The sequence below is a fragment of the Accipiter gentilis genome, chromosome 19 (genome assembly GCF_929443795.1).
Source record: "Accipiter gentilis chromosome 19, bAccGen1.1, whole genome shotgun sequence".
Taxonomy (NCBI): domain Eukaryota; kingdom Metazoa; phylum Chordata; class Aves; order Accipitriformes; family Accipitridae; genus Astur; species Astur gentilis.
Genome location: NC_064898.1, coordinates 19,174,375 through 19,201,098, shown reverse-complemented (window position 1 = coordinate 19,201,098; position 26,724 = coordinate 19,174,375). Strand labels below are relative to the sequence as shown.

Below are 26,724 nucleotides of genomic sequence, written 5' to 3'. Positions count from 1 at the left end.
GATTTTACATAGAAACATATGGTACAGAGGAGGATAAACAAGTGTATACGGAGTCTGCTGACAGGTGTGAGCCAAATGTTAGAAGCTGCTTTCCAAACTGAGCAACAGTCAGCCTCCCATCTGCTACCTCCCAGCCTTTCCTACCCAGGCCTGATGCACAAAATGAGGGAAGGATGGATGGAGCAGAGGTGTAGTTGAGATCTCTCAGGTGAAAAGTAAAGTGTTTGCTTACAAACGCTTCACTTTTTTTTTTTTTTAGGTCATTCCCTTTCAGCAGTGCAGAAGTATGAAAGTACCCAGGCAACAGCTCTCATAGCAATGATAAATCAGGCTTCTTGCCTTCTTATTTGCTAGCTAGAAGACCTAGGGATCAAACTCCAGTGCTTGGTAAAAGCAGGTGACCACCCTGAAAATTATTAATTGTTAATTGAATGGCTTTAAAAAAAAAAAGAAAAAAGATGCAACAAAATATATATTCAGCAAAAATGAGAGCTTTTTTAGCTCTCTGAAGCATTTCTCTTAATTGCAAATCTCTTTGCTATTCAGATATGCTCTACAGTCAGCACAAGGGAATAACAAGGGAGGAGTCAACCCACTCAAGCTGGAAGGAGCAGCTGCACAAGCAGTGAAAGCAAGGGCCCACAATCCCACTTGAACTCACTAGGGTGTTTTCTGTGCTCTGAAAAGGAACTCTTTCCTCTCTGCTGACTCTTTCAGTCCCTCCACCCCTATAGCCACATAGTATCTTCATCTGTTCTCCTTGCACTTCTGTCCTTTAAATGTTTCCTCCATCTTTTTTTCTCATTTGTTCTGTACTTTTCTTCTCCTTGACTTCCACATCCCACCCCAGCAATTCCCCTTGAAAATTGCAAGAAAAACTAAATAGCAATGGGGAAAATAAGTTGCCATTAAAGATCTCCACACTACTTTATACCTGTACAGCAGCTAATGCAATAGGGCTCCAGTTCTCATATCATTTCTAAGTTCTGAAGTAATGGACGGGGTTTATTACAATATGGATGACTTTCAAAGGCCCTGATTTCAGAACAAGCAATTTAGAACTGATTTTCTAGAGACACACAATAGGGTGTAGAACTTCAGTCTCTTGTGTCTCTACAGTCCAGTCTTGTTAGACTATTGTACAGATATTCCCAGATTGTCAGTTCTAGTGATGCCACCACTACAAGACCTTTTTTCTCCAGCTTTCATGAGTAACCACACAGCTCAGAATACTGCTGCAATCGTCACTGCATTAACCCAATGCTCTGCCCAGGTGTTCCTCTCTGTTCATGCCCTTCTAACATTTCTTTGCTCTCTGTCACAGCAGATGAACTGCTGGTCTTGATTTTCAAGGCTCTTCACTGCCCATCCCCAAATCATTCCTTGTTCATTGTTAAGGAACTCGCTCACCGCTCCAATAAGTTCATGATATCAGTCTCTATCGTACACCTGTTTGGCATTCAGACGAGTCTCTTCATACTCCTCCTGGTTGGGCATTGTTCACCCTCACATCCACAGATCCAGGCGCTGTTCTTCCGTTCGACATGACACTTGCAGGAAAGCTCAGACACTAGTAAGCTGTATCCTTCACTTAGTGGGTAGACCACCGCGGTCCCACTGCATGGTTCCCTAGTCCTCCTCCCATCTGCTTGTAGCTATCTGTTGTCCCTTGTCCTACGTGTATATTGTAATCTCTGTCATTAAGGGCCTGTCTAATTGCACTGATCTGTGCAGCGCCTGGCGTATTCTTAGCCTCTGACTATGGCTCTCAGGTATCAAAGCAATGTGAGCGACAGCAGATACCAATCGCTTCATTTGCAGGGATATGAAATGGCAATGACAAGAGACAGCTGGACATCCCTATGCTGATCTTATTGCTCCAGTTACTCTTTTGCTTGCTATCACACAGGACTAATTTTTTGCATCAAAGGGACAAAACCTTCAGGGCTGGGGTGTGCGCGTGTGTATTTGCGTGTGTACGTGCACTCTGCTAAAAGTAATCCAAGTCAAGCATAAGGTCCCATAGGGAACGGAGACACTCTCATTTACAGCCACTTACATACACGCACACTTCTAAGCGGGTGCAGAAGAAACTCTTACATACAAGCACACTTCTAAGCGGGTGCAGAAGAAACTCTCCTACGCATCAGCTTCAGAGCCCAATGAAAATGCCACAAATTCTGCCTAATCAAGGCAAATGTCTCTGTGCTGTTCAGCAACATCAGCTGCCATAAACTCCTCTGCAGGATGCTAAAATAACCCCTTCTGCTTCAGTGGCAGGCTGGAGCTGGCAGCTTTAGGAAATGCCAGACTGGCTTATCTGAGGATCTAACAATAAAATGTTCCTTATCACACTGCTTATCAGTAAAGGGTTAAACTGAAAAGCATGTGTGGAGCAATCTGTTAAAAAATGTATTAGAACCCCAAATCTACACATCCTGATTTGCATGCCAGCAATGCCCCATTCCCTAAGCCAACTTTATGGACACTTTCAGTCCCTGTGGACTCAATATATTCACCCTCATGCCAGTCTCTTCTTCCACTCCATAGAACAAAAGTTAGCATTATGTCAAAAGTGATTTTATTGGAAAACACTTTAGCAAGAGGAAATTTGATTTTCACTCCCAGGAGATGTCAAAATAAAAGCTTCTTATTTTTACTCTGTTTTTGAAACAGAACATTTTCATTTTCTCTTAAATGTCATCTCAGTTTTTTTAAACCAAAAAATGGCATGAGAAAAACCCAGTTATTCTCTTGTTTTGAAATGTTGACAGGAAACAAGACATTTTTTTTTAGCAGTTAAAAACTATTTGCTTCAAGAATTTGGAACATTTGGAGTGAAAGCACTCAAAAAGAACCATTAGAAATTCTTGTAAGGCAACACTGCGTTTCCAGACTTGTTTAATACATGAAATAAGAGTCATTCCTTACCCTGAACTCTCTCCAGTGGGAGACAACACAGACAAAGCATGAGGCCAAGGAATTATTTTCCCCATTTGGTATATGGAAACTCAGAGACACCAAAACAAGTGACTTAAGCACAGCTGAGATGGATATTGCAATGAAATGATACATCGTCTAATAATAAAGCGGTGTAAAATGGAGAAATCACTGCATAAACACTAAAGGTATGATTAATTTTCTTCCTTGATATGGGCACAGCAAGACTCTTATTGCTTTCTGAGGTGTGTTTGCAAAAAACGATGACACAGCCTAAAAGTTGTATTTTTCTGGAGCTGAATGAACTATGGCTTGGAGCCACATGAAATCTGTTAGACTAAGGCAGGTCAAGAGGCTGCCATTAGCAATATACCTCCTCCCACAGTAACAGAAAACTCACAGTGCTTCTGCATCATGTCAGCTCAGGATCTTACAGCCTGTGCCCAGCACTGCATCCTCCCATTGCCTGCATAAAGGCAGTGAACGAGGTGAAGTCATCTCCGTAATTGTCCCTGGCATGAAGGTGAAACACGGATAAAGTCCTTCCATTCAGTGAAACCATGAACATCACTGAGCTACTGCTATGCCCAGGGGTAAGCAAGTACCGCTTTTATGAGTGAAGCCCCTGGGATTTGCTCCTGACCTGGGGATGTTTTGCACCATTTCCAGAACAGAGCTGAGATGATGGTGTGTAGCCCCTAACGCTCCCAAATACTACTTTACCTCCTAAAAGCTTTTGCATTTTGCTAATATATCTTTTGATACCTGGCAGTTGAGTGAAATCTTGTGGAAGCTGGTGGGTGCTACAGTTCTTTCTTACTCAGGATACATGTCCATAAACTTTAGGTTGCCTTTTGGAATTAAACAGCTGGATTATGAAGTGCTACTGCACAAAAAAAGAACCATGTTCATGGTGTGGCAGAGATGGGAGTGGTGGAAGGGTATCGGTGGGGGCTGTATGGTTTCAGTGGGACTGTAGGCACATGCTGAATGCATGCAAGAAGGATAAAGAAGGGGAAAAAAAACCCACTTCAGAAGCAGACAGGGAAAGCAGCAGGAAGCCAAGGACAGCTGGAGAAGCACTTAAAGGTGATCATCGTGGAGTGGTAGCACAATATCCAAAGAAGCCCCCGTAAACCATTTGATCTGTAGGGCTCTGAGGAGTGCGGAGGCCTGTGTAGGAGATTACCTTGGCCCTCCTGTCCCAGAGAGCTCCCTTGTCCCCTGGCACCTGGGTGAGCGAGGGCATCAGCACTGGAGCTGAAGACCTGCTCGCACTGTAACTATCCGTTAACATGGAGCCCTGCATCCGAGCCACAGCTGGGGGAGATGCTGGTTTCTCCCGCTAAGGAAACACACCTTCAGCATTGGCTAAGCTGTATTCTTCTTGAGCTACAATGCAGACATCTCCTTTTGAGCCCCGCTTATAGTCAGTAAGACTACAGTCAAAGAGTTACTGACTAGCGACCGGTTCAGATGCAAACATCTCTGCTGAGGCACCTTTTTATCTTTTTTGATTGGATAAGTCCACTCAAAATACTTCTTTTTATCTCTGCACAATACCTAGCACAGAGGGCTTGTCTAAACCCAAGTTCAGAAATTACTCTAATAGAAACACCCAGAACACATGTAACGCTCAAGGTCTATGACCCATTACTTGTGTGTGTAATAAGACTGAGCCTGGGAAAATTATCTCCCTACCTCCAAAGCCCTTGGGGCAATTAATTACATTTTTGCAATGCATCCTGGCTGGCAGTTGCCTCTTCTACCTGCCTCGTGTATATTACGTGGCTGCTACTGGGAAGAGACTCCTGATCAGCATGCACAGCTACGTCGCCCCAGCAGGCTCTGTGACACGGCAGCAAGGTAGCCCAGCTCTCATCCCTCTCTGATCCTTAACAAAATCACCTCGTTACCAGCAGCTGCTGTGCTGGATGTCACCGTGTCACAGAAACCAGCTTTGTTTTACCAGGAGGGACATCAGAGGAAGGAAACTGCTTTCCAGCAGAGCGTTTCATACGCGGGTGAGCCAGGAACGACTTTGGTCGCCAGCTTTATTGGCACACAAAAACTCCTACAACAAGTACGAGATACAGAGCAAATCAGTACTGAAGGGGTGGGAAACTCGAGCATGGAAATTTTTAGAAACGAAAGCAGGGGAGGATTTGTCTTAACTTTGTTTCCCCTTGGGGATGTCTACAAACATGCAGGAGGACACACACTCCCTCTGTTACCACAGGTCCTCACCTGGCACTGAACCGGAGCTGCTAACCTTCCCCTCTTAACCTCTCAGGCTTAGTAGCATGTTAACCAGAGCTACTCAGCTTGTTTGATGGAGCTGACTCACTCAAAGTGGGCTCAGTATGTGGGTAGAGTGAGTTCACATCTACTGCAAAATACCACATAAATATATCTATGGAAAACAGAGTGTAAGTGGGAAGGTTGGGGATGTTGCTGAGAAACACAGCTCCCCAGTATCTCTCCTTTGATATCCCTGCGTCTGGGGCTGAAAGGCAAATCGTACACCAAGATACTGGAGATGGACTCTAACATGTATTTCAGTAAGCTTGGGCAGTCCCTGCTACTGCAATTGCAAAGCACCCAAAGGGATGCAAGAACAGCCTTGGAGGGTCACACCACAGGTCCATCTAACCTGTACCATGGTTAGATGATGGTCAGAAGCAAAAGTGAAGGTGTATAGGTTTAGAGCAACCCTCCTCCAGGAGACCTCCCTGCTTTGCCCATTGGACAGACAGGAGCTGAGTCTATACAGTACACTTGAGGTTGCATCTGCGTCTAAAGTAACCCACACTCTTCAGTAAGTCCTCTGGCAATCCACAGATAGACCATACAGCATCAGAGACAGAGAGAAATAAGGACAAGGAACAGGCTCTGGAGATAAATGTTCTTTTTATCGATGAAGCATACTTAAAACCTATCGTGCTGCTGATCCACCTTGCTTTAGGGGAACAGCAAGAGCAAGGTTAAACAGACATCTTCTGGATTATATGTGAAATATAGCAGTTGGCAGTCTCACCTGCCATGTCATTATTCAGGCTAGATGTTTGTAATGACCCATTCTGCTCTTAAAAATCAATAATATAGGCGGTTCAGTTCAAACAGTCCAATTTAAAGTGCATGTTGCCTATCACTCTTACTGCAAGATTTTTGTTCAGCCAACGCAGTTACAGAATGGATCACTTTGTACACTACATATTATGCAAGCGATTAGTGTTTTTTAAAAGGAAAGGTTACTTTGCCCTGAAACTTGGCAAGAGCCACATGGCTAGTCTTCACCTATTCTCCTGATGCTGAAGGAGGAGAAATCTCTCTCTCTGACACAATGATCAAGACAAGGTCTGATGCAGACAGCCAGCATAGTGTTGAATTTCCTTCCTGAAGCACTTCTGCAGTAATAGCTGATGTAATTGTTCAAATTGTAAAATATCACAGGAAAACACGGTAGTTTTCTCACCCACGTGTAGCTACCTTCTATTCATCAAAAGAAATTATCACTTTGCTACGGTAGATATGATTTATATATTATATGCCCTTGTGAACCTCAATAATGACAATCTCTCAGTCTCAAAATATTGAATTACAGAGCACAGAAGTGGGTTACATAGAGTCAGTCCCGCTACCTCCATAGCAGTCCATTTTAATCTGCTTGTTATCTTTCTCTTCAGGGGAAACTAGTTATTAAACTTTGGAGCAGCTGGCATTTGTACTCTCTCTTACTACAAGTCAAGGTTTTCTGTTAGCTGCAAACCATGGCAAAGATGAACCTAAGACAGTTAACACAGGATATACACTCCAGCAAACGTTAACTATTTTTTCCCATGCAATACACGGTTGCATTTGTATTTCCTTGTTTATGAAGCACACAGGACACACCATCATGTCTCATCTCTATTGTGGCTTTTGCAGTGTTGGACAGCACTGGAGACATAAATCTGAATTAGAAACAAGTATTTCTAGCCAAACATTGCCCTGGTTTGACAGCAAGAGGTGAAACAACACACATGATGACAGCTATATTAAGGAACAAGAATTTCTCTCCTGCACCTAGGAAGAGTCATTGCTGACTTCATTGGTGTAAAACAGAAGCTGGCTTGACTAAGAAAAGTGATAGAGTTTAGATGGCATGTCTGACCAAATCTCAGCCCAGCTGAGCCACACCTAAGCTCATCATTTCTTTCCAGCAGAGGTGCAGAATAGGTTTCCGCCAGCGTTAGCTTGCTTTGTCAATAACTGTGTTACAATGAGGTACTACCTAGTACTACACTAGAGAATACTGACGTTCCTCTGCACAGATTCCTACATTATTTCCAACACTCAGCTCCTGCCTTTAGTGCCGTGAGCAATGTCTCATGCTCAGCTTATCCATTATCTCCTTCTCCAGTAGGAATAAAGCTCTTTATGTTGTAATCCATCAGCAATCTATCAAAAGTAAGCTGGGCTCAGCACTTGTTGGTTCATCCTACCCAATTTTCTGAGAAGGCAGAAAACAAGAATATTTCTGTGACTGGGAAAGTGGGTTACAGGGTTGCCCAGCATGTTAGGCTTTGTGGTACAGGAGCCATGCCCCAGACTTATATGCAATGGTTTTGAAGCCCCAAGTAGCTATATGGGTTTCCTGGGAAGAGTTAGGCATTTCACAATGTGACTCAAGGAAATTGGCACAGGAAATGGGAAACAGGAATGGAGGAATTCAGGAGCTCTCTCTGAGAGAGGAGCAGCCTTTGGTCCTATACCACCAGCAGCGATCTCTGCTCAGGATCATTTTATTTGAATCCTCTGCAGGATTTGGGTGCCTGAGCAGCTTTTTCTCACAATAGAGGCTTGAGAGGCTGCTGCCTTTTTGATTCTAGAAGAGAAACACTTGGAGCACTACATGATTATTGGAGCAATGACTGGAAGTTGTGTAGCCCTCTGCACTCAGATGAGCATGCTAAGCAGCAGTGAGAGATCCAACTGCATCCTTTTCCAAATGGCTATGGATACCCAAATTGCTTGACATAAAGAGGAACAGTTTCAGCTGGAAAGGCTGAAGACCATTCCCTTCCCTTAATCCTACAGAGGTGTGGAGAGCATTTTAAAGATAAAGGGAAAAACTGCACTAAATCACATTGGTAGAGGGAATATTAAAAATATCTCGTAACCCCAGCAGCTGTAGTAACCTTGAAGCGTTTGTGCAGTGCCACAAATGAGAACAAAGGAGGTGGAAGGTGTACAAGTACAGATGCTTGTAGTGGGACGGTGAAGCAGAGCAGTGCCAAGGTCCTCAGGCGCCACATGCCTCCCCAGCTCCGGTGGTACTTTGTAATGGGTGGGACGGTGTCAGTACGATGCACGTTATTATGCTTCATCCAGAGAATGGTTCTTTAGGCAGCAGCCTGCAGCCAACACCAATCTGGCCGGATAAATAAGGGGCTTCAGGTCATCTGCACATTGCCCCTCAGTGGTGCAGGTGGTCTATTCCACTGTGGTCCACAAAAGCAAACAACCTTTTCGTTCAGAAAGTAAAGGGAAACAATAAAGTAGGCCTGACCTTTCCTGAACATGAATATTCATATTTCAGAGACATACAATCAATCTACATGGGAATATATGCTCCAAGAAAAAAATCAGAAGCATGTTATATGAGGGAAGATCTCCACTGGGCTAAAACGTCCTTTTTTGTCTGTTTTGTGCAAGTCTGTGTTTAAAGTGTTAGCGGTTGACAAATATAGAAGCCCAAAGGTGGTATGGCTACCACAGCTCCATGTTCTTGGGTCCAACCGGTAGTGAGGCAGAGCATGTATTCCCAATGGGCACCCATACGCACAATAGCTATATATATATGTATATGCATATATGCATATGTGCTTGACCAGCTACACAGATCAACTCAAGAAATACTGCACTCACACAAATTCCAGCAGCACCAACAACTTCATCCTCTTGCTCTCTTTGGCTGACCAGGATGAAAGCCTGTTACAGAAAAATATACATACACATATATATAAATATATACACGCACAGTCTGGATTCCCCAGTACCTGGCCTTAGACACCCAGTCTACCCATTAACTTCCCCCGGATGCCCTGATCTCCCAGCTGCCTCACCCACAGGCAGACACCCACATGCACGAAGGGGTCTCTCTGGTAGCTGGTCCAAGGAGTGGCACAGAAGAACCTTGACAGGGGTACTGCAAGGGTTTGTGGAGGAGGCGTTGTGCCCAAGGACGCTTGCCGCATGCTGCAGCTCGGAATTGATGGTGTGAGCCTGGCTGTTCCCCAGCAGCTGGGACTAGACACAGAGCGAGGACTGTAACCCAGGGCAGTCCTCAGCAGTGATTCAACAGCGGGGGAGACATAGCCTCAGAGGCCTTGGATGGGTTTCTCACAATAACTGAGGGCAGCATCTTAATTTTTAGACACTTGCATTATGACCGGCGTTATTTGTTTACAACCTGCCTTAGAGTCCCTGTAGTGTCTTTAGCCAAGTTAAAACAAAAAGAAAAAAAAGGACACTGTAATATAACCGCATACATTGGCAAACGCTACAGTGCCTTGACTTTACAACCTCAGCATCAGCAGCTCTTCCAGGACTGAAGCACTGATGTTTCTCCCAAATGCTTGGGATGGGAATTACCTGAGGTGACTTTGTAATACCAGCTGACTAGTGCCAACTTTTAAAGTGATGACTACTGTGTAATCACAGTCCTTGGACTGGCATTTCAGCTTTCCTCAATTTGTTTCCTTTTCCCTTTCTTTCCAAATGCAAATACATGTTGCTTGCCAGATTTCTTCTACAGAATGTCAGATCTCATGATACTGAAATAAATTGCACAAATGAGCTCTAAGCAGTGATGTTCTGCCTTCCTTCTGCCATAGTCAGCCTGATCTAGGCTCAGTCTCACAACTGCAGATGAGGAATGAAAGTCTCTGTCAAATCTGGCACAACGAGTGACATGGCTTCAGATTTGAATGCAATAAAGTTATTAGTGCCTTACAAAGTTGCCATCTAGCAGCTGAACCCTTAGTACTGTCTGTGTGAGGCTTAGCTGAGGAACGGATTTATCAGGCTACTGAGAAACAAATGGCACAGTTTCACTGTTGCTTTAGTCAGCTTAACGTGGCACATAGGTGAAGAAGAAGAAACAGTCCTGCTCACCAATTAAGTGCTGCCCGGAGGTGCTCACCTGTGTTCCTCCCTTCTGCCGACACCGGCCATCATGCCAAAGCATGACGAATCAGGTCTGTGACTTTACCTCACGTCAGCAAACCCAGAACAAATAAAATTTAAAAAAAAAAAAAAAAATAAAAAAAAGAGATGTTTGGTTTTAAACCCAATCAGTCCCTTAATCCTGGTTATGGCATGGTTGTGCAAATGCTTACAAGGAAAGTGAGGACAAGAAGGTAGGAGAGAGGAGGAAAGCAGGACTGTGTCCTCTGCCGTGGTACCGACCTAGAGTGACCATGACCCTTCTCCATAAGGGGACTGTCGTCCTCCCGCCTGGGACATCCGCAGCGTCACACGTGTCCCCGGTTGCGTGGCAGAGGAATTCGCATAGAGGTACCGAATGCTCTTCTTGCCCCTCTCTCCAGCTGTCCTTAATTGCAAGGTAAAACACACCCCATTAAACTTCTCGAAAATCTTCCTGAAGGGCCAGTTGGGTTTACACTACGTGTCAGTGTCTCTGCGGTAGTTCAATACAAGGAAATCTTTAATAACAGATATTTAAGGTCTGGTTTCTCCTCCTACACTGCAATTGGTCAAGTGTAGCTCTGATCGTGACTGTGGAGCCACACTGTTAGGAAACAGCTCTTAGGAGAGATGCTTTTCAAAATGATAAAGAAAATGCCTACTCTCATTGTTTTACTCTACTTTTTCTAGGTTTTACAATTTCTTTCCTGTGAGCAGCATTTTTTTTCAGAGCACAGAACACTATCTGGAACAGTATGAAGTTATCCAGCCTATATACAGCAGTGCTTTTATACTCTGCTTGGTATTTCCCACTGGCAACATAAACCCATTTATTTCCTGACTCATCCTTTCATTAACTATAATCCCATTGCATATATTATTCATAGAATAATATGAATTCAGAAATATATATTGGTGGCCTTTTTTTAATCATCCTCAAATCAATCTTATTTTTCCCCCCACTCTTTAAACCAAGATTTTTTTTTTTTTTTCCAAATTAATTTTCCACTAAGACTCATTTCATTTCACTTTGTATAATCTGGTATGTATGGAGCAGAACAAGGAAAATATTCAGGTCTATTTATATGCAATTAAATGGAAGTGATATATCCATGTCTTTTACAGATGGCTTTAATTTTCTCTGTAAAAGCACCTTACCACACTAAAACTCTTTGCGAAAGCAAAGTATATTTCCCTTGAATGAAAATTTAAACTACCAAAGCATCAACATACCAGATGGGAGTCTTTATGACTTTTTACCACATACCAGCTCTTTCGACCTATCAGTGCTGGTACACACAAGTATTAAACTCATTAACAGTTAGGGAGATCTGTATATAGATATATAGCAAAAAAATTAAATAAAATTGAGACTCCATGCTTTGCAATGGTATAACCTGATTCCAAGAGGTATCACAGTCTGGTAGGCACAAAGTGGCCCCAGAGTTGGGGTTCCACTCCACCGCAGCATATCTAGTGTGAACTGAGGCAAGTCATTTTTACTCTGTGCCTATTTTCTGTAAAGTAAAATAGGCCCTCTAACACTTTCTAAAATCTCTCTAATATGCAGGAAGAATATTCTTTGCCTTTATGACTTTTGGGGAATCCTTCTGACAAGATAACGTTCCTTAGCTGTTTCTGCATCAAGCATGTGGCTTCTGACTGAACCAGCGAGTTTACGTGACAGTGACGTTATCATATCCCTAGATCTGTTTTTCCAATGTTTAAATACAAACACTGAGCCTTATTTTAGCCTACATTTGTCTAAATTTAACCCATTCTACAATACTGTTTCTTACCACAAAAATAATCTTTGTATAGACTGTTCATCATCAGAATCTAGTAATTCTAAAACCTTCAATATTTACTTTAGTAATACATCCACTACAAAATAATTACTGCTTTGGAAGTGCAATATAGAGAGACTGAGCCTCTTTGAAAGCTAAATGTGAGACAGGGCATTTTTCAAAATTCAGATTATTCTCCTATACCTTCTGGTTCCTTAGTCTCTTATTTGGGACGTGCAATTTGGGTACTGTGATTTCTTCAAGTGAAGGGAGATGCCTTCCAGACAGAAACTGTCTTTGCTTTAATCTAGATAGAATTATTTTTTAATGTGTCCAAGGCCTTTAAAACAATAAGTGACTCTTCCAAGTCACTTTTGCTTGCCACTGAAGAAATACAAAGGGCATTAGGCCTACCAGGAGACTGATCTCCATTTCAGTTAGTTCATTTCCATATTTAAAATTTCTATTTCTTAAGTTCTGATTACCCATGACCCTTCTAGGTAAGAGTTGTCACCCTAGAGGATTTATGGTTTATTTTTGCTAGATCCCAGTTTGGGTTCCCCCCATTTCCATTTCCTGAATAAAATTCCCAATGACTTCTGATTAGCTCTTCTCTTCTTTCCTTTACCCTGCCTTGTCTTCCCCACCACGCTCACATCCCATCTGCTCTCTTCAGCACTGCCAACATCTCCCAAATGACGCCAGTCTAGCTGGGATTGCAATGCTAAAAAAGTCTCCATGTCTGAAAAATATCACTCCTACCTATACAAATAACTAATTATCTGCTTGCCCTCTTTGTCTACGTGCTGAGGAAGAAAGTAACCAACCAGACTGCTGTAGGAGTCAGACAGATTTCTCTCTCACTAAACTTCTGCCCGGTACTTTTTTTGCCCAGAAGAAATATGGAGATTGGATATCACAGAGCCCTGTTCTGATTCTTTAGCTGTCTTTTTGTTACCTTTAGTCTCTTTATGTCAAGAAAGGGAGGAAAAGTGGAATAAAATAGCCCTTCAGGTATCATTTAATTCATAGTCCTGCTTTGTTAGGCTCTCAGGACCAGGGGACGATCCAGAGGTTCATACATGGAGAACATAATAGCAGCGGTTTACCAAGATAACCAACAATTCTAGGGAGTTCAAGTCTGCTGCTGCAAACTGGCTTTTCTACCAGGAACTTTGTCACTCCATGAAGGGACCAGCTAATTGCATCAGCATTTTTTCTCTCTGCATGTAGCTTTAATTCTGCAGCCCTAAGCTCTTCCCAGTTTGCAGCTACTGAGCAAAGCAGAGAAAACAAGTATATATTTTCAAGGAGCTAAAAGGAAATAACTTACATCATCGCTGCTTTTAAGCAAAGAAGAGAAGAACTTCTATCAACAGTAAGTGGATCAACATCTGATGATGGAAGTACTGATTTCTCTCTGTCACGGAAACCACACGCCCATTATCAGATAAAGCAACCGTTTCTGTAGACCAAGGCACATGAAAGAATTGTCAGATGATCCATCATAGCTGTTCAGATGTGATCTCTTTGCCTACAGGAAAGGACAGCACTGCATGAAGGAGAGCACAGTTGATGCTACCTGCCTTAAATGTAGCCAGAGATTCAGAAAACACCTTATCTGAGGAAAAAACTATCCTACAATGTGTAATTCAGTGGTCCCAGTACTCTGAAACAAAAGACAGCGTGGTTATTTTCTCCAGATACAGGATTTTTTTGGCCCCAGTCTTTTCAGTTAAGACAAGTCCCCAAGGGTAGGAGGACTGTGCCAATGTCACTGCCTGGCTGATAGCAAAAGCCACAGGCTACTTCAGGATTTCAGTTTTCCTTAACAATGTATGAAGGGAGTTAACAGCCTCAGCTGGGGAGTCATAAAGTGTGACTGTCTGATACAAAATGGCTTACGGTGCCCAACAAGAGCTATTTGTACTTCACAGCAGAGGTACAGCTGAAGTCATACCCTCTCCATTGATTTTCTCCCCAACTGGATGCAACTGGGAGGTTTCTTTTTCCACTCAGCTGGGAAACCTTTCTTGAAAGGCAAGGGAAATGTTCCTTCTTTCATAACTTTGCTTACAAAATACGAGCAAGGCAGGGAAATGGCAGTGCCTCTCTTTTAAAAGGAGAAATACAAACAGATGAGAATGTAAAAGATACTGCCGATATATTAGATCTAGATCTAGATCTATTAGTCAGTTTTCTCAGGCAAAAGAAGAAAAACATGAAGATCTTCATGAAAATACAGAGCATCGTGCATTATCTTGCCAAGGAAAGATGAGTATTGTGAGCCCATCTTACTGAACAAGCTGGGAACAAGCCTATAAGTGGAAAGAATAAATGCAACTTCACCCAATTGCTTTACTAGCAAGCACAATATCATCCTAATCTTCCAAAGTGCCCTCCCCCAAAAAAGCCAAGATAAATGCACAGGGCCAGCTATTCTAAAGGCAGTAATGGAAAGTGTGACTCTTAAAACCCTAACGGCTGTTTCTGACATTTCTACAGTGGCATACAGATATGGTAGATGAAACAGATTTCAGTAAAGATTATACGATTTTATGCTGGCTAAAGGAGAGAACGTAACATGTTCATAAACAACTCAATGAACTGTGCAACATATCTTGTGCATCAGCACAACCCATCATATCAGTAATTAGAGGCATATGATTGCGTCTAAATCGAAAGATCAGCTGCAAGGGCGGACAATTCAATGCTCCTGCTACTGCTAAGAAAAGCTTGATATCTAATGTGGGAACCTCACTGCAAATGAACGAATCCAAAAGTACATATGTTCATTTCCATGGAAATGCTTTGCATTTGCATTCTGTTTGAAAGATTACTGGCCTAAGGATTCTTCTTGAAACTGCTTATGAAACTGCAACATTTAAGTCATCCAGAGAGGATGCTGCATTTCAGGGCATGTCATATGAAGTTATTTCAGGCAAATGATGACTTCCAGCTCTGAACTGTGTGCTCATCAGCCCTTCAGATTTTCAGAATGTGGCTGCTCAGCATTTTCTAAAAACCAGACCCCAAGATGTACCTTGGAGTGAGCATTCAAAAGTTAGGGTATGGATCATCACCAGACTTTGAAAACCCGATCCAAGTGCTATCTCTGCCTTCTTAAAATATTACCATGTCCCCATAACCAAAGGATCTCTCTACCTCTAACAGTGCTGTGCTGCAGAGAAGAGCTGTCTCAGCTCCCATCTACAGCTGCCAGGAAAACAAGGCACTGATAGTCAGGGTGCCTTGCCCAAGACAGGAGTAAAAGCCAGGCAGGCAAAGGATTGGAGTCCAACACCCACCCCACCCCACCCCCCCCAGGCTAAATTAATGCCCTGGTTTCCTTTATATTCTATGCCTTTTTTAATGATTACTGAATTTCTCTATGCTGTTCTCCAAAGATGTAATTTGATTACAGAGTTCCTGTTCAAACTTTCTTGTGATAACTGCAGCTGAAGCCTTGATACCATTGTTTAAATTTATCCATCTGAAAGCTTCAGCTGAACATTATTATTCTGACAAGAGTTTTTCTAGACAGGGCTGATGAAATTAACTGAAGATGAGAGCCACAAATGAAGATTTTAATCAAGATTAATACCTGCATTGTTAAGGGTTGACAAGGTGTATGAACATAGTGATGTTTTCATCTATTAAATCTTTTGATCCTAAAAAAAGAACCAAGGCTTTGGCCCTACTTCTGTTTCAATGAGCGTGAGAGGGCTTTCGTTTGGTGGGGTAAGCAGAGTGTTTCTCAACGTTTCTGCCCAAAGACAGGAGGTAAAATTCTACCGACAGAATTCCTGGATGCTCTGCAGAGATTCTGATACTGCCGAGCACTTGCATTTAGGGTCCGTGTTTCTGAGATTACCTGAGCCCCTGAACAGCTGGTTATTAATTACAAGAGGAGGCGAAAAGTGTGTGTCCTCCAGCCAGCAGCCAGTGTCAAGAAGCAGCAACTGTTGAGCCAAGATCTCAATTAAAGTACAATCTACAGGTCTCTTTAGAGCATTTCCATCCCTCGTAACTCATAAATTAATTCAGTGATCAGTCCCTGAGCTTGATGCTGATAATCTCCTCCTACCAATACCTTCTGATAGAGCATGGGGCCCTCTTTCTTCACGTATAAGATACTTGCATCTGCTCTCCTTGCAGCATCTTCCCACCTCCTCTATTCCAACCTGGCACATCTAGGTGTCTGCTGGCAAGCCAAGGTCACCGTGTAAACAGCAGGGGATTGGGGAAAGGATCTGAGGATTGTAACAAAATGAAGACTTGAGCAGACAAAGCCCAGACACAAAGGGAGGAGAACTGAGAATGTTTTGGAGAATGTTGTTAATTTTGCTTTCCAAACACATCCTGCAGTTGACTTGAAAATATCAATACAAACTCTTCCCATACTGCAGCCTTTAAGCTTTCTGCCTCCAAGTTAAAGAACAGACATATAGCCCTGCACTGACAGACGGCTAACGGGAGAAATTTTGGCAGAGAAAAAGGGAAAGGAGCAGCTGAGGTCAGAGGTGTGGGTAGCAGCTTGTATTGGGTTTATGTGGTAAAGTTTTGGTAGTGAGGGGGCTGCAGGGGTGGCTTCTGTGAGAAGCTGCTGGAAGCTTCCCCCATGTCCGACAGAGCCAATGCCAGCCGGCTCCGAGACGGACCTGCCGCTGGCCAAGGCTGAGCCCATCAGCGACGGTGGTAGCGCCTCTGGGAGAACAGAGTTAAGAAGGGGGGAAAAAAAATATCTGAACAACAGCAGCTGAGAGAGACAAGTGAGAATATGTAGAACAACTATGCAGGCACCAAGGTCAGTGAAGAAGCTGTGGCTGGAGGAAGACTCTTTCCTGAGAGCTGACCTGCTTTATCAAGTTTTTGGATTCATACAGCTTATCACTTCTTCCTCAGATATTGCCAAACCCTTGGTGATGTCAAACCAACCATGGTGTAACCATACTTTAATGCAGGTGTGAAAACTGTTTGTAACAGTGGAGAGAAAAAAGAGGAAGGGGAACAGGACTGAGCAGCTAGCAACAAGACCATTCAAAACCAGCCATAAAGATTTCTGAGGGTGAGGGACTGAGGTCTTTAATCCTTTTCTCTCTATCCTTCACAACCATGTGAATTACTAAGCAGAAATCGGAGCCAGGTCACAGCTAGACAGTGAATTGCATTTATGGAATTTCAAAGCATATTCAGCCTCTCTGCAGTGCTGCAGGCCTTTGCTTTTCGTAGGCTTGCATAGGAACTCAGTACTGAAGTCGCTAACCCCAAATGATTTGGAAAGCATTACACGCACATGAACACATGTGATTGCATCCCACTCTGTCCCCAGGGTTCACAAAAAAAAAGCATCAACACTTTTCTTTAATCTTCAAGAAGAAAATTTCTGCCAATCTCCACCATTAATTGGCATGCTTTTCCTTCTACAGCATTTTTGAGCGATGGTTAAGAAGACACAGGCCCATGCTAGAAGTTTACCCAGCAGCCAACGCACCCATTGGGCACAATCGAGAAAATTACATGGTCCCCTTTATCCCCCTTTACAGAAATGGAGAATTTTTTAAATCCTCAAGAGAGCTGGGATATGACTATGAGTATCTGCAAGAACCAGGTAATGTTACTATTTTGCGTAAATGTCAAATTTGTTGCCTATAACCTGGCATATGTCTGTAAAATGAGAAGATATTAAAAAATCCTTCTATTCTAGATTTCTCCCTGAATGTAGTCTGAAATTGTACCTGCTTGTTTTCACACTTCTGGTCTGATGTAGAGTTAACATGACACCATAAGAATAGTTCCAATCAAAAATCAGTCACTGACATCAATGCTATCTATCCTAGCCTATTAAGAGCAGAATCTGACCCAAATGGTCAGCTCATGACAGAACTGGGGAGAAAAAGTGCTGGATTTTGAGGCTGCTGTTTGCCCAGCTTGGCTGTTACAGTGCAACACAAATGGGAACCAGTGGGATTTTCTGAGTTCTGGTCATGGTTTAAAGGAGGGCAGATAAAAATCTCTCTTTCTGGTTTACAAATGTAATCTGATCTCTTAAATATCCAGAGTAAAATTCACCTTGGTACCAAAGGCCAACATAAGGTCTGTGCAGCACTTAAAACAGTGATCCATTGACTTTGTGCTTCCCCTACGGTTATTCATACAGAATGCAACTGAATCACTCATAATGCTCCTTTCACTTAATCAAATGAATTTTGCCCTGTTTAGTGATGGTTTTGACTTGCATTGCTGTTCAAAGATAGTTTTGACTTGGGTATCTTGGCCATCCTCAGGCACAGGGAGGACAAAGACCCTTGAGGCTGTAGCTGCTGGGGAACCTCAGGTAGATCAGGTCTTGTGCTTAACGTAGTGGACCTCATAGTTTTGCTTGAGCAGTACAGGTTTCCTTATTGTCTAAGGGAAGGGCGAAATTCTGTTAAAAAAATAACGTTGCCTGGGACTGAGGATTGCTCAGAGGTTTTGGCCCAATCCTTTACAAAACTGGGCCATTGGAACGATCAGACACATCTCTTATGTTCACCACTGCCAAAAGCTACCTGGGATGTGGGATGCAGTTATCCTTGCAAAGTATCGGTCGCTGAACAGGTAGGTTACTGGGCATGTTTGCTTTACTTGTCTGAGGCAGAAAACTTTCTGTGAACACAGCTCTTCAGTTAAAAGGCAATTAAGAGCTAAAAGTCTAACAACTACATAGCAAAAGCACCAGGGACATTTAGCGATGTTAGCATTCTCATAGCTTGCTTTTTGTCTTTATCAAAATAATATCAGTTCCCAGGGCATCCCTGCTTTTCTGACAGAGTTTGCTTACTAATGGGGTGTACGGTTTCTGCATATTGAGAAACTGTCCAATCATGCATTTAGCTTGTTCGTTCATTTCTCAGGTAAAATCTGGCTTGATTCACAGTCACCCAGAAAATGCATTTCTGGTTACTTTATGTTTAATGAAAGGAATCTGCAACCCCCCCATATAATTGTTCAGGCTGGTTTAGTACAACCCGGAGACAGAAGTCAATATTTCTCCTAACATGCCATAAAAAATTTGGTCAACCCCAAATATTCAGAAAGAAAATAATCTAAGAAATGTTTCAAATATACTCTCAAAATTTTTATTTTGGTCTTATGAGTAGTATTTTTGCCTTTTTATTCATGTTGCCATAGTTTAATTCCTGATCAAGACCAGAAATATTTATATATCATTTTAATTAAAGCCACTAGTTTCCTAAAACCACATTATTCCTAGAATTGTATCACTAAAAAACCTGCCAAATCCCATGACTTTCAGACATACCAAGTCCTGAATTGGTACTGCAAAAGGAAGCAAATCGTAAACTATTTATCATTAACAATTCACTTCTGTTGCCTCCTGGTCTCTTCCCTTTTCCCAAGGGAGCACATGGTCCTCAGAAAATGAAATTCTTATTAAATTCTGCCCACGTTCTTAACAGAGAGGTAAGGAAAGTAGTTCCTTAATTATTTTGAAAGATCAACACAAAGAGTGAAATTCAACCTTGTTTAGAAAGCCCAGATAATCCTCAAATGTCGTTCAGCCCCTTGTTAATCTCACTGAGAAGAAGAGAGCTTAAGCTACTTCTTGTCCAAAGGGAAGAACTTGTTACAAACAGAAAATGGCTGGAATCTCAAAATGCAGATACAGACTTTTCTTAGTACTCTGATGTTTAAACCCAGACTTTTCTCCAGCTAGGAATGCTGGATTCCTGTTCAGAGGAACATAGGAGTAAACAAGAACTTTGTAGTGGAGGAGCTGAAGCAGGAAAGCCTGTCGACCCACCCTGAATGCTCCTGGGTACTCGAGGGAGAAGAAAAAAAATCTGTGACTGGCAGCCAGGAGTTATTAGACAAATACGAAAAAGTTACAAAGGAAGAAAAATAATCGTAGTAGTCAAGATCTGGGTGGTCGAGAAGAGGCAGCGTTTCTGCAGATCTTCCAAATGAGGAGGAAGAGGAAAGGCAGAGGAAGAGGAGGGGACAGAGTGAGGGGTGAGCACACAAGCCACGTCTTGTCTGCTTTTAAAGGAACTAGCTGGAGGAAAGCATCAAGGGCAGCAGTTCTGAGTTACAGCACCAGCGACTTGGTAGAGATGAAGCAAGACTACACAGAGCATGATAAGGCTCGTTACAAGAAATAAAACTTGGAAAGAATCCAATGAATGACAAAATGGCATTTTAATGCTAAATTATATTGTTGCTGTTCCCTGGAGGAAAAGCTGATACCTGGAGCTCTGCTTTCCGCTGAAAAGCAAATCAGTGGTTTGTGTGGTTATTTTAATTGCAGCTTCATTTATTTTTATACATACAACAGCCCCGAAGCAGAAGTGGTCACAAATAGTGTGCTTGGAAATCCATCCCTCAGGAATCAAAGACACATGTCAGACTCTAGTTACCAGGGAGCTGATCTGAGCAAAAAACCGGAGCAGACACCCAGCTTTCCTTGACATGAGAACCGTGTACTGTAAAACTACCACAACCCACACGGCTTACTGGAAACGAACATTTGTTAGCATCAATAAAAAAGATTTGGAAGACTAACGGCACCACCTAGCAATAGCTGTCAAAACAATTTTCTACGGCAAGAGCTATTCCAAGCATTTTCGTTTCAGGGCCTGGGCTAAGTCTTTTCTATTTATTTTTTTTCTTCCAGAAATAAGAACAGATAAATCTGTAGACACAGTCTTGACTTTTCCCTAGAAAATCTCCCTCTCTGTGGGAACAATCTGATGACCACTACATGTGTAGCCGGGTGATTCTCATTTTTTTTGGAAAAGCAGGCAGCTACCCAATTATAAACCCAGGAATCTAACCATCAGTTGCAATTTTTGGACACCTTAACTAAGGATCTTTGACACCGAGGGCAAAGCAAGGGATAAGAGCGTTGTGATTACAGCGTAGAAGGCCAGGTTGCTCATGGATGGGTTGCAGGAGGAGAGCTCAGATCCAGAGTCTGACTGCAGCTCACTTCTATTTCTGGCTCTTCAGCAATTTGGTTGCAAAATCACATCGGGCAAGTAGAAAATGTGGCAGCTGGCAAAAGCTGTACCACCACGGAGGTAGTCTGCCGAGTCTCCCAACTCAGGAGCACACACTGTTGGCCATAATGTGAAAGGGCGATGTTATGTATGTAAGAGCCCACGATAAAATAGTGACACACACAATAAAATGTGGATGCTGGGAAAATGGAAAGCAATTAAAGGTGACAATACTTGAGAAATGCTACCTTGGAAAGTGGTTTACATTTATGAATTAAATAAAAGATGAGAAGAGAGCATTTTGGTCCCTGGATTTTCTTCAGGCAGAGATAAGGAGGTGTAGATTAAGGTTAATTAAAACAGAGGAAGACAACCAAAGAAAACAGGATGCAAAAATATATTGCTCAGGAAGAAGAGTATGAGCAGATATTTTGCCGGTTATATAATGATGCTTAATGCAGGAACAGAAATACGGATTTTAAATACTGGGTTAGGTTTTTTTTGCTTTTTCCCGGAAGCCATTCGGGGTAGGAAGTTACCTTTTGGAGAGTTATTAACACCCTAGTTACATATAGTGTGGTGATATCAGGTATCCTGTAGCCAAATTTCACCTCTTTTTTGAGAAATTTATATAAGCAAACTATGCAAGAGCAGTTATGAAGTACAAGTGTTAACTGAGGTTGTCAAACAAGAAGCAAACAGTATTGCTCTATAAATACACCCAAGAATATTTGATTTATCTCCTCTCAATGCTCCAGAGTAATCAATTTTTGCCAGTAATCTACTCTGCCGATGTGCCATCATTGCCAGCAAGTGGGCAGGACTCTGTAGCAATGTTACTACACAGAAGTAACAGGCAGAGAAAACTCTAACCAACTTCAGCGCTGAAAAATGAATTACAAAGCTGTTGTCAGCTGTGCAGAAATGGTCTGATTCTCACTGTTTCTAGAGACAGCCACATGATGAAGGGTGAATCATAGTTTCCTGATTTACCCACTTAGGGCTGAAGGCAGAACTGAAAGGGAGCAGCTTGAATTTACACCAATAGATATTGTAGCTCTACCATAAACAACCCACTACCGCCCATTGCACAGCATCTTTTGCAGTCCAGAGATAGTGGACTAGGGCTGACAGTCTTCTCCAGACTTTCTCTCATTGTTGTCAGAAGACAACATTACAAAAGACTTTGCAAGCTGTTATAATGAGGAGACTCTGATGAAGTTTGTGGGAGCTGTGAACTTGCCATCACTGCAAAGACAAGTGATCCTGCCTTAAGACAGATGGAGGGACTCCACAACTGGAATCCCTCCCAGCTCATCTTCCTAGTTCTGAATGTGGAAGTCTCCCTGGTATTTCCTCTGACCATCCAGAGGGACACAATCAGTGAAGCATGCACAAACAAGAAATGGCAGAAACTAGATAGAAAGAACTTGCTCACCAGGATAAGAAAAAATTTGCAAGCTTGATCTAAAAAGATATGTTTGTGCTGCATCAAGGTGTGCTTTAAAACCTGATGCCCATTAACTATCTGTGTTATGAATAGAGAAGCATGTCAAATGGAACAGCAAGATTGCAAACATATCAGTGGGGCATATGGCAATAGATAAATAATAGAAAATTTTGTTTTGTTTATTTCTTGGCTAGCCAGAGTTTTTATTTTTAATTTGTGGAATTAACACTGGAAAGACTTTGCCATCCTGTAGTTTACAGAGAAGGAATATCTAAAATATATAAATATTCTTTCAAAAAAAATTTAAATATTAAGGGTTTTTTTTCATCCTTGGAATCCATTGTATCAATAATGTAGTTTGACATTATCACAAAAGGAAAATCTCAGGATGCCCAATAACAGACTGGCCATGGCATGTTTATTCATCAATCATCATGGAAAGTACACATTATTACCCTAAATATAGGAGACACACATTGTTTCACCTTAAAATTACACTGTTGTGGTTTCCTACCCTCTCAACGACATTCAGCAACCCACACAAAATGGACTGCCTGGTATTTTTAAATTACATTAAAAAAGAACAATCTGATGTATGAAGAGTAAGAAATTATTTGTTGCGGTTACGTAGAGCTAACACTTTCTTTGAGAAGAAAGAGTATATCAAGAGTTGAATGCTAAGACCATGGCTGAGGTTAATCACTGCTATTTTCCTACCAGAAAGAGCAAGATGAGGAGATATTGGTGGTATTAGTCACTAATAGGAGGGTAGATATCAAGCACCAGCCCAACCTCGCTTCCTCTTGCTTTGTCATGAACCTATTGATTGAAAGGGCAGTTTTAATCGATACTCATGGCAGCTTCCAGGAAGGATTATCATTTGACTCTAAACACTGATAAAGAAGTAACGGAATTGGCATTGGTTAATGTTTCCCATAAGGCAGCTATATGTTGTCATCCCCACCAGCACTCCGTTGACATTTTTCCCAGGTAGTCATCAGCAAACACAGTTGCTGCACTCCTGGGCCTTGCACAGTTAGAGATTAAAGAATGATGGTAAGAGATGCTTGAAATGCGAGTTTGCATGATTTTGGCTGGGCAGCCAGTCCAGTCATAGGTTTATTGTTGTGTTAGAGTCACAGATTAACAGATTATAGGTTGTCCTGGGGTGCTCCAGCCTCTGACACCCAAGAGTTGCCATGGAAACTTCATGACAGTGATGCCAAACACCTTTTGTGTAGCAAAAAGAAACAGGCAGTAGATGCCAGGAGGTGGCTTTTGGCTTTGAGCTAATTACAGAAGCTGTACAACTGAGGCTTAAAGCAAGAGAAGAGCATGTTTGACTGATTATCAGGACATAATAAAATAGCTTAATCCCTTCTGAAAGGGCCTGCCGCGAAATGTGACATCTCATCATCTCAAAGTCATGTTATGTTTTAGTGGGAAGAAGATAGCTCAGACCTCCAACGAATATTGATGGAGAGAGAGATGGTTCAAGGACAAAGTACAAATTTAAGACATCACTTAGAAGACCCTCATATCCCAGATAAATTCTGCAAGGAAGACAACTATATGATATTTCTCTTTTTCCATAACATTAAAACACTATAGAGTTCCTGTTATGTATCAATCTTCTTTTCTCATGCGCATAATCCAGTTTAAATAGGCAGATTGTTTCTAATTTAGACGTTTGCAATATAAACATAAAAGAGTTGAGTTAAAAAGCATTGAAGTTACAAAGTCAAGCACACAGAGTTAAGAAATGCCAGCACTGGAGTTGTCTATATAGCCATAGTTCACCCTCTGCGTCTACATGTATGCATTATCTTTAATTGCACACTACTTTTATACCCAGACCCCCACCTCATTCACTACACAGCATAGACAGCATTCATTAAGAACAAGATATCCAGCTTTTTTTACTTTTGATTTTCATTTTCTCAGTTAAGCAGTGTGTAGCCTAATGTATGATTTATTGCACATTTTTAAAATGCTATCCTGAAGATGTTTCCTCTAACACTTTTCTTTGGTGCCGATCGCTATAGCAGCTGAGTCCTGCAGAAATATTAATTTACATTCACAATACAAAGGATTCAGTGAATGGTACTGTCCTCATTTGACAAATGAGAAATGAAGGATTAAAAAGATAATGTGCCTCATACTCAGAGGTTTGTGGAGTTCACTCTGAAACATCAAGAATCTAATTTCTTTGTAATTCTTAGTGTTATATAGCATTTATATGTTTAATGAGGTCAGAGGCAGAAGGCTGAACATGCAGACTCTTGCAAATACGATCTCAGAATACAAAGTTGGATTAACTGGAAAACAAGGACCAGAGAAATAGCAACCGAAGTGAAGCTCAGTTATAGGCACAAACAAACTATATTCAGCCTAAACTGGAATTACATCTCAGAAAGTGATTCAGACATCAAGTGCTAAGGACAGCTTAACCTTAAAGGTGCTGCAAACCAAAAACATCTTTTCAGAGCACGGTGCACGTAACAGCATATGCTCAGAAGCACCATGATCCAAGAAGATATATGGGATTACTTTTCTAGGCACTAAGGAAAATGCAGGATGGCAGGAAGACAATTATAGCCTTTGTGGGGGTATAGCACACTAAATATGGTTGAGTACATCTAAATCAGTCCAGATGAATGAACGCTATTGAAAAACAAACCACCACAGGCGATCCCAGAGAAGTTGCCCAGAGAGGTGCTTTTTTTCCCCCTGATAGCTAGTAATTACAGCTAGTAATTGCGAGATGTGGATTCCAAATCCTCCTCGGCATTGGACAGGTATTCCCACTTCTCAAATTTAAGACAACAGGTTGATGGGTGCATTGGGAAGAGGTCACTTTCCAACCTCTCTCATGAAGTGAGAGTCCTGTACGGCAGGGTTTTCATAACTCATTAAGCCATAGTGAGAAAAACAGAGACACAGACACACACACTCACACCACAACCAGTGAGACGCTGTCCTGGATTCACCAAAGAAAGAGGGCTCCCTTTCTTTCTTTAAGGATTTCTTGTGAGTGACCAGAGAATAGTCTACTGCCTCTCCCCACACAAGAGCTATCAAATGAAACGAGCAGGTGGCAGGTTCAAAATGAATGAAAGGAAATGTATTTTTTTCACCCAACATGTAGTTAAGGCAAGGATGTCCTTGCTGCAAGCAGTTGAGATAGAAGTTCTAAGAGCAGCTAGAAAAGCTGATGGAAGGAAAAAAAAATAAATCCTCCAATAACTATTATATACAATGACACCACATCTGGATCAGGAAATCCCTGAGCTGCAAATTGTTGGAGGTTGGGTAAGTATTTTGTGGAAAGATCATAATAGGCTTGACCTGTTCTTAAACTCTTCCTAGTGCTCTGCTTTGGTTATTGTTGCCAACAGGATGCTGAGCTAGCAGGACCTTTGGCCATACTGTATCGGACTTCTTAGTTATAGTCTTACAGTTTTGCCAAAACCATAAAGAGCACTGTTTCTGCCTTTAATATGAAGATTGACAAACAGACTATAAGGGCTGAAGAGACTTCTTTAAAATTATTTGTGACCTTCAGACAAATTTCTACCACCGTAGTTTCTTTTTTTCAGTCAGCCTTCCTGTATTATCCATTATACAACCTCTATAAACTGACAGTACAATGCATCATGTAAAAGTACTTTTTTTTTCTGTTTTGTTTTGTTGTTTTGGTTTTTTTTTTTTCCCTAGCACTTGATTCTTTCCAGGAGTTTTTAACACCCTACCTTGAGCAAGCCCGTCAGATCTGGCCTTGGTTGGTTGGAGCAGCTGTGATTGGAGGCATAGTTACTGCTGTGCTCACAGGGCTCATTCTGTCCTGCTGGAAGAAAAGAAGAGGAACTGCTTCAGAGATACAACCCTTGCTCACAGAAAGTGAAGATTACAACAATATGTGTTATCAGTCCAATTTCTAGAGGCCTCCAGTAACTCAGTGATGTTACTAAGGTGCTAATCAAGCATGCTGTGTTTGATTCATGTTTACAAATACCTTGATGAGGTGTGTTGCACAAGAAGGCTGGACAGTCTTGCTCCTCATGCCTCTTGTAACCTCCAGTCTGGCAGTATCTTAACAGATCCACTCCTACAAAAATCTCCCAGATCCAACGTAAGTTGACACACCACCCAAAGAACATCATGTATTTCTATGCTTGATTAAATAATGCTCCTATGAAACCAGACCGGCTCATGTGTTGGTGGCTTTAATGTATAATTCTCTGCTCTTCTACAACTGTAGTCTCCAATTTCGCAGTCCAATCCGTGTGCTTGGTGCATGGATTTAGGGAGAGCTGCCTGACTGCACCATTGGTGCTACATTCACTGGTTTTGCATG

At 42.0% G+C, this 26,724-nt stretch overlaps 1 protein-coding gene across 1 annotated transcript in view; it reads left to right on the top strand.

Annotated features, from left to right (window-relative positions):
• TYR (tyrosinase) overlaps positions 1-26,484 on the top strand; it is a 50,489-nt gene extending 24,005 nt beyond the window's left edge. Inside the window, exons 4-5 of the mRNA XM_049823460.1 lie at positions 17,348-17,529; positions 26,085-26,484. Coding sequence (XP_049679417.1) covers positions 17,348-17,529; positions 26,085-26,308 — 406 coding nt within the window. The 3' untranslated portion in view covers positions 26,309-26,484. The remainder of the gene's footprint in view (positions 1-17,347; positions 17,530-26,084) is intronic.
• The last annotated feature ends 240 nt before the right edge of the window (positions 26,485-26,724 follow it).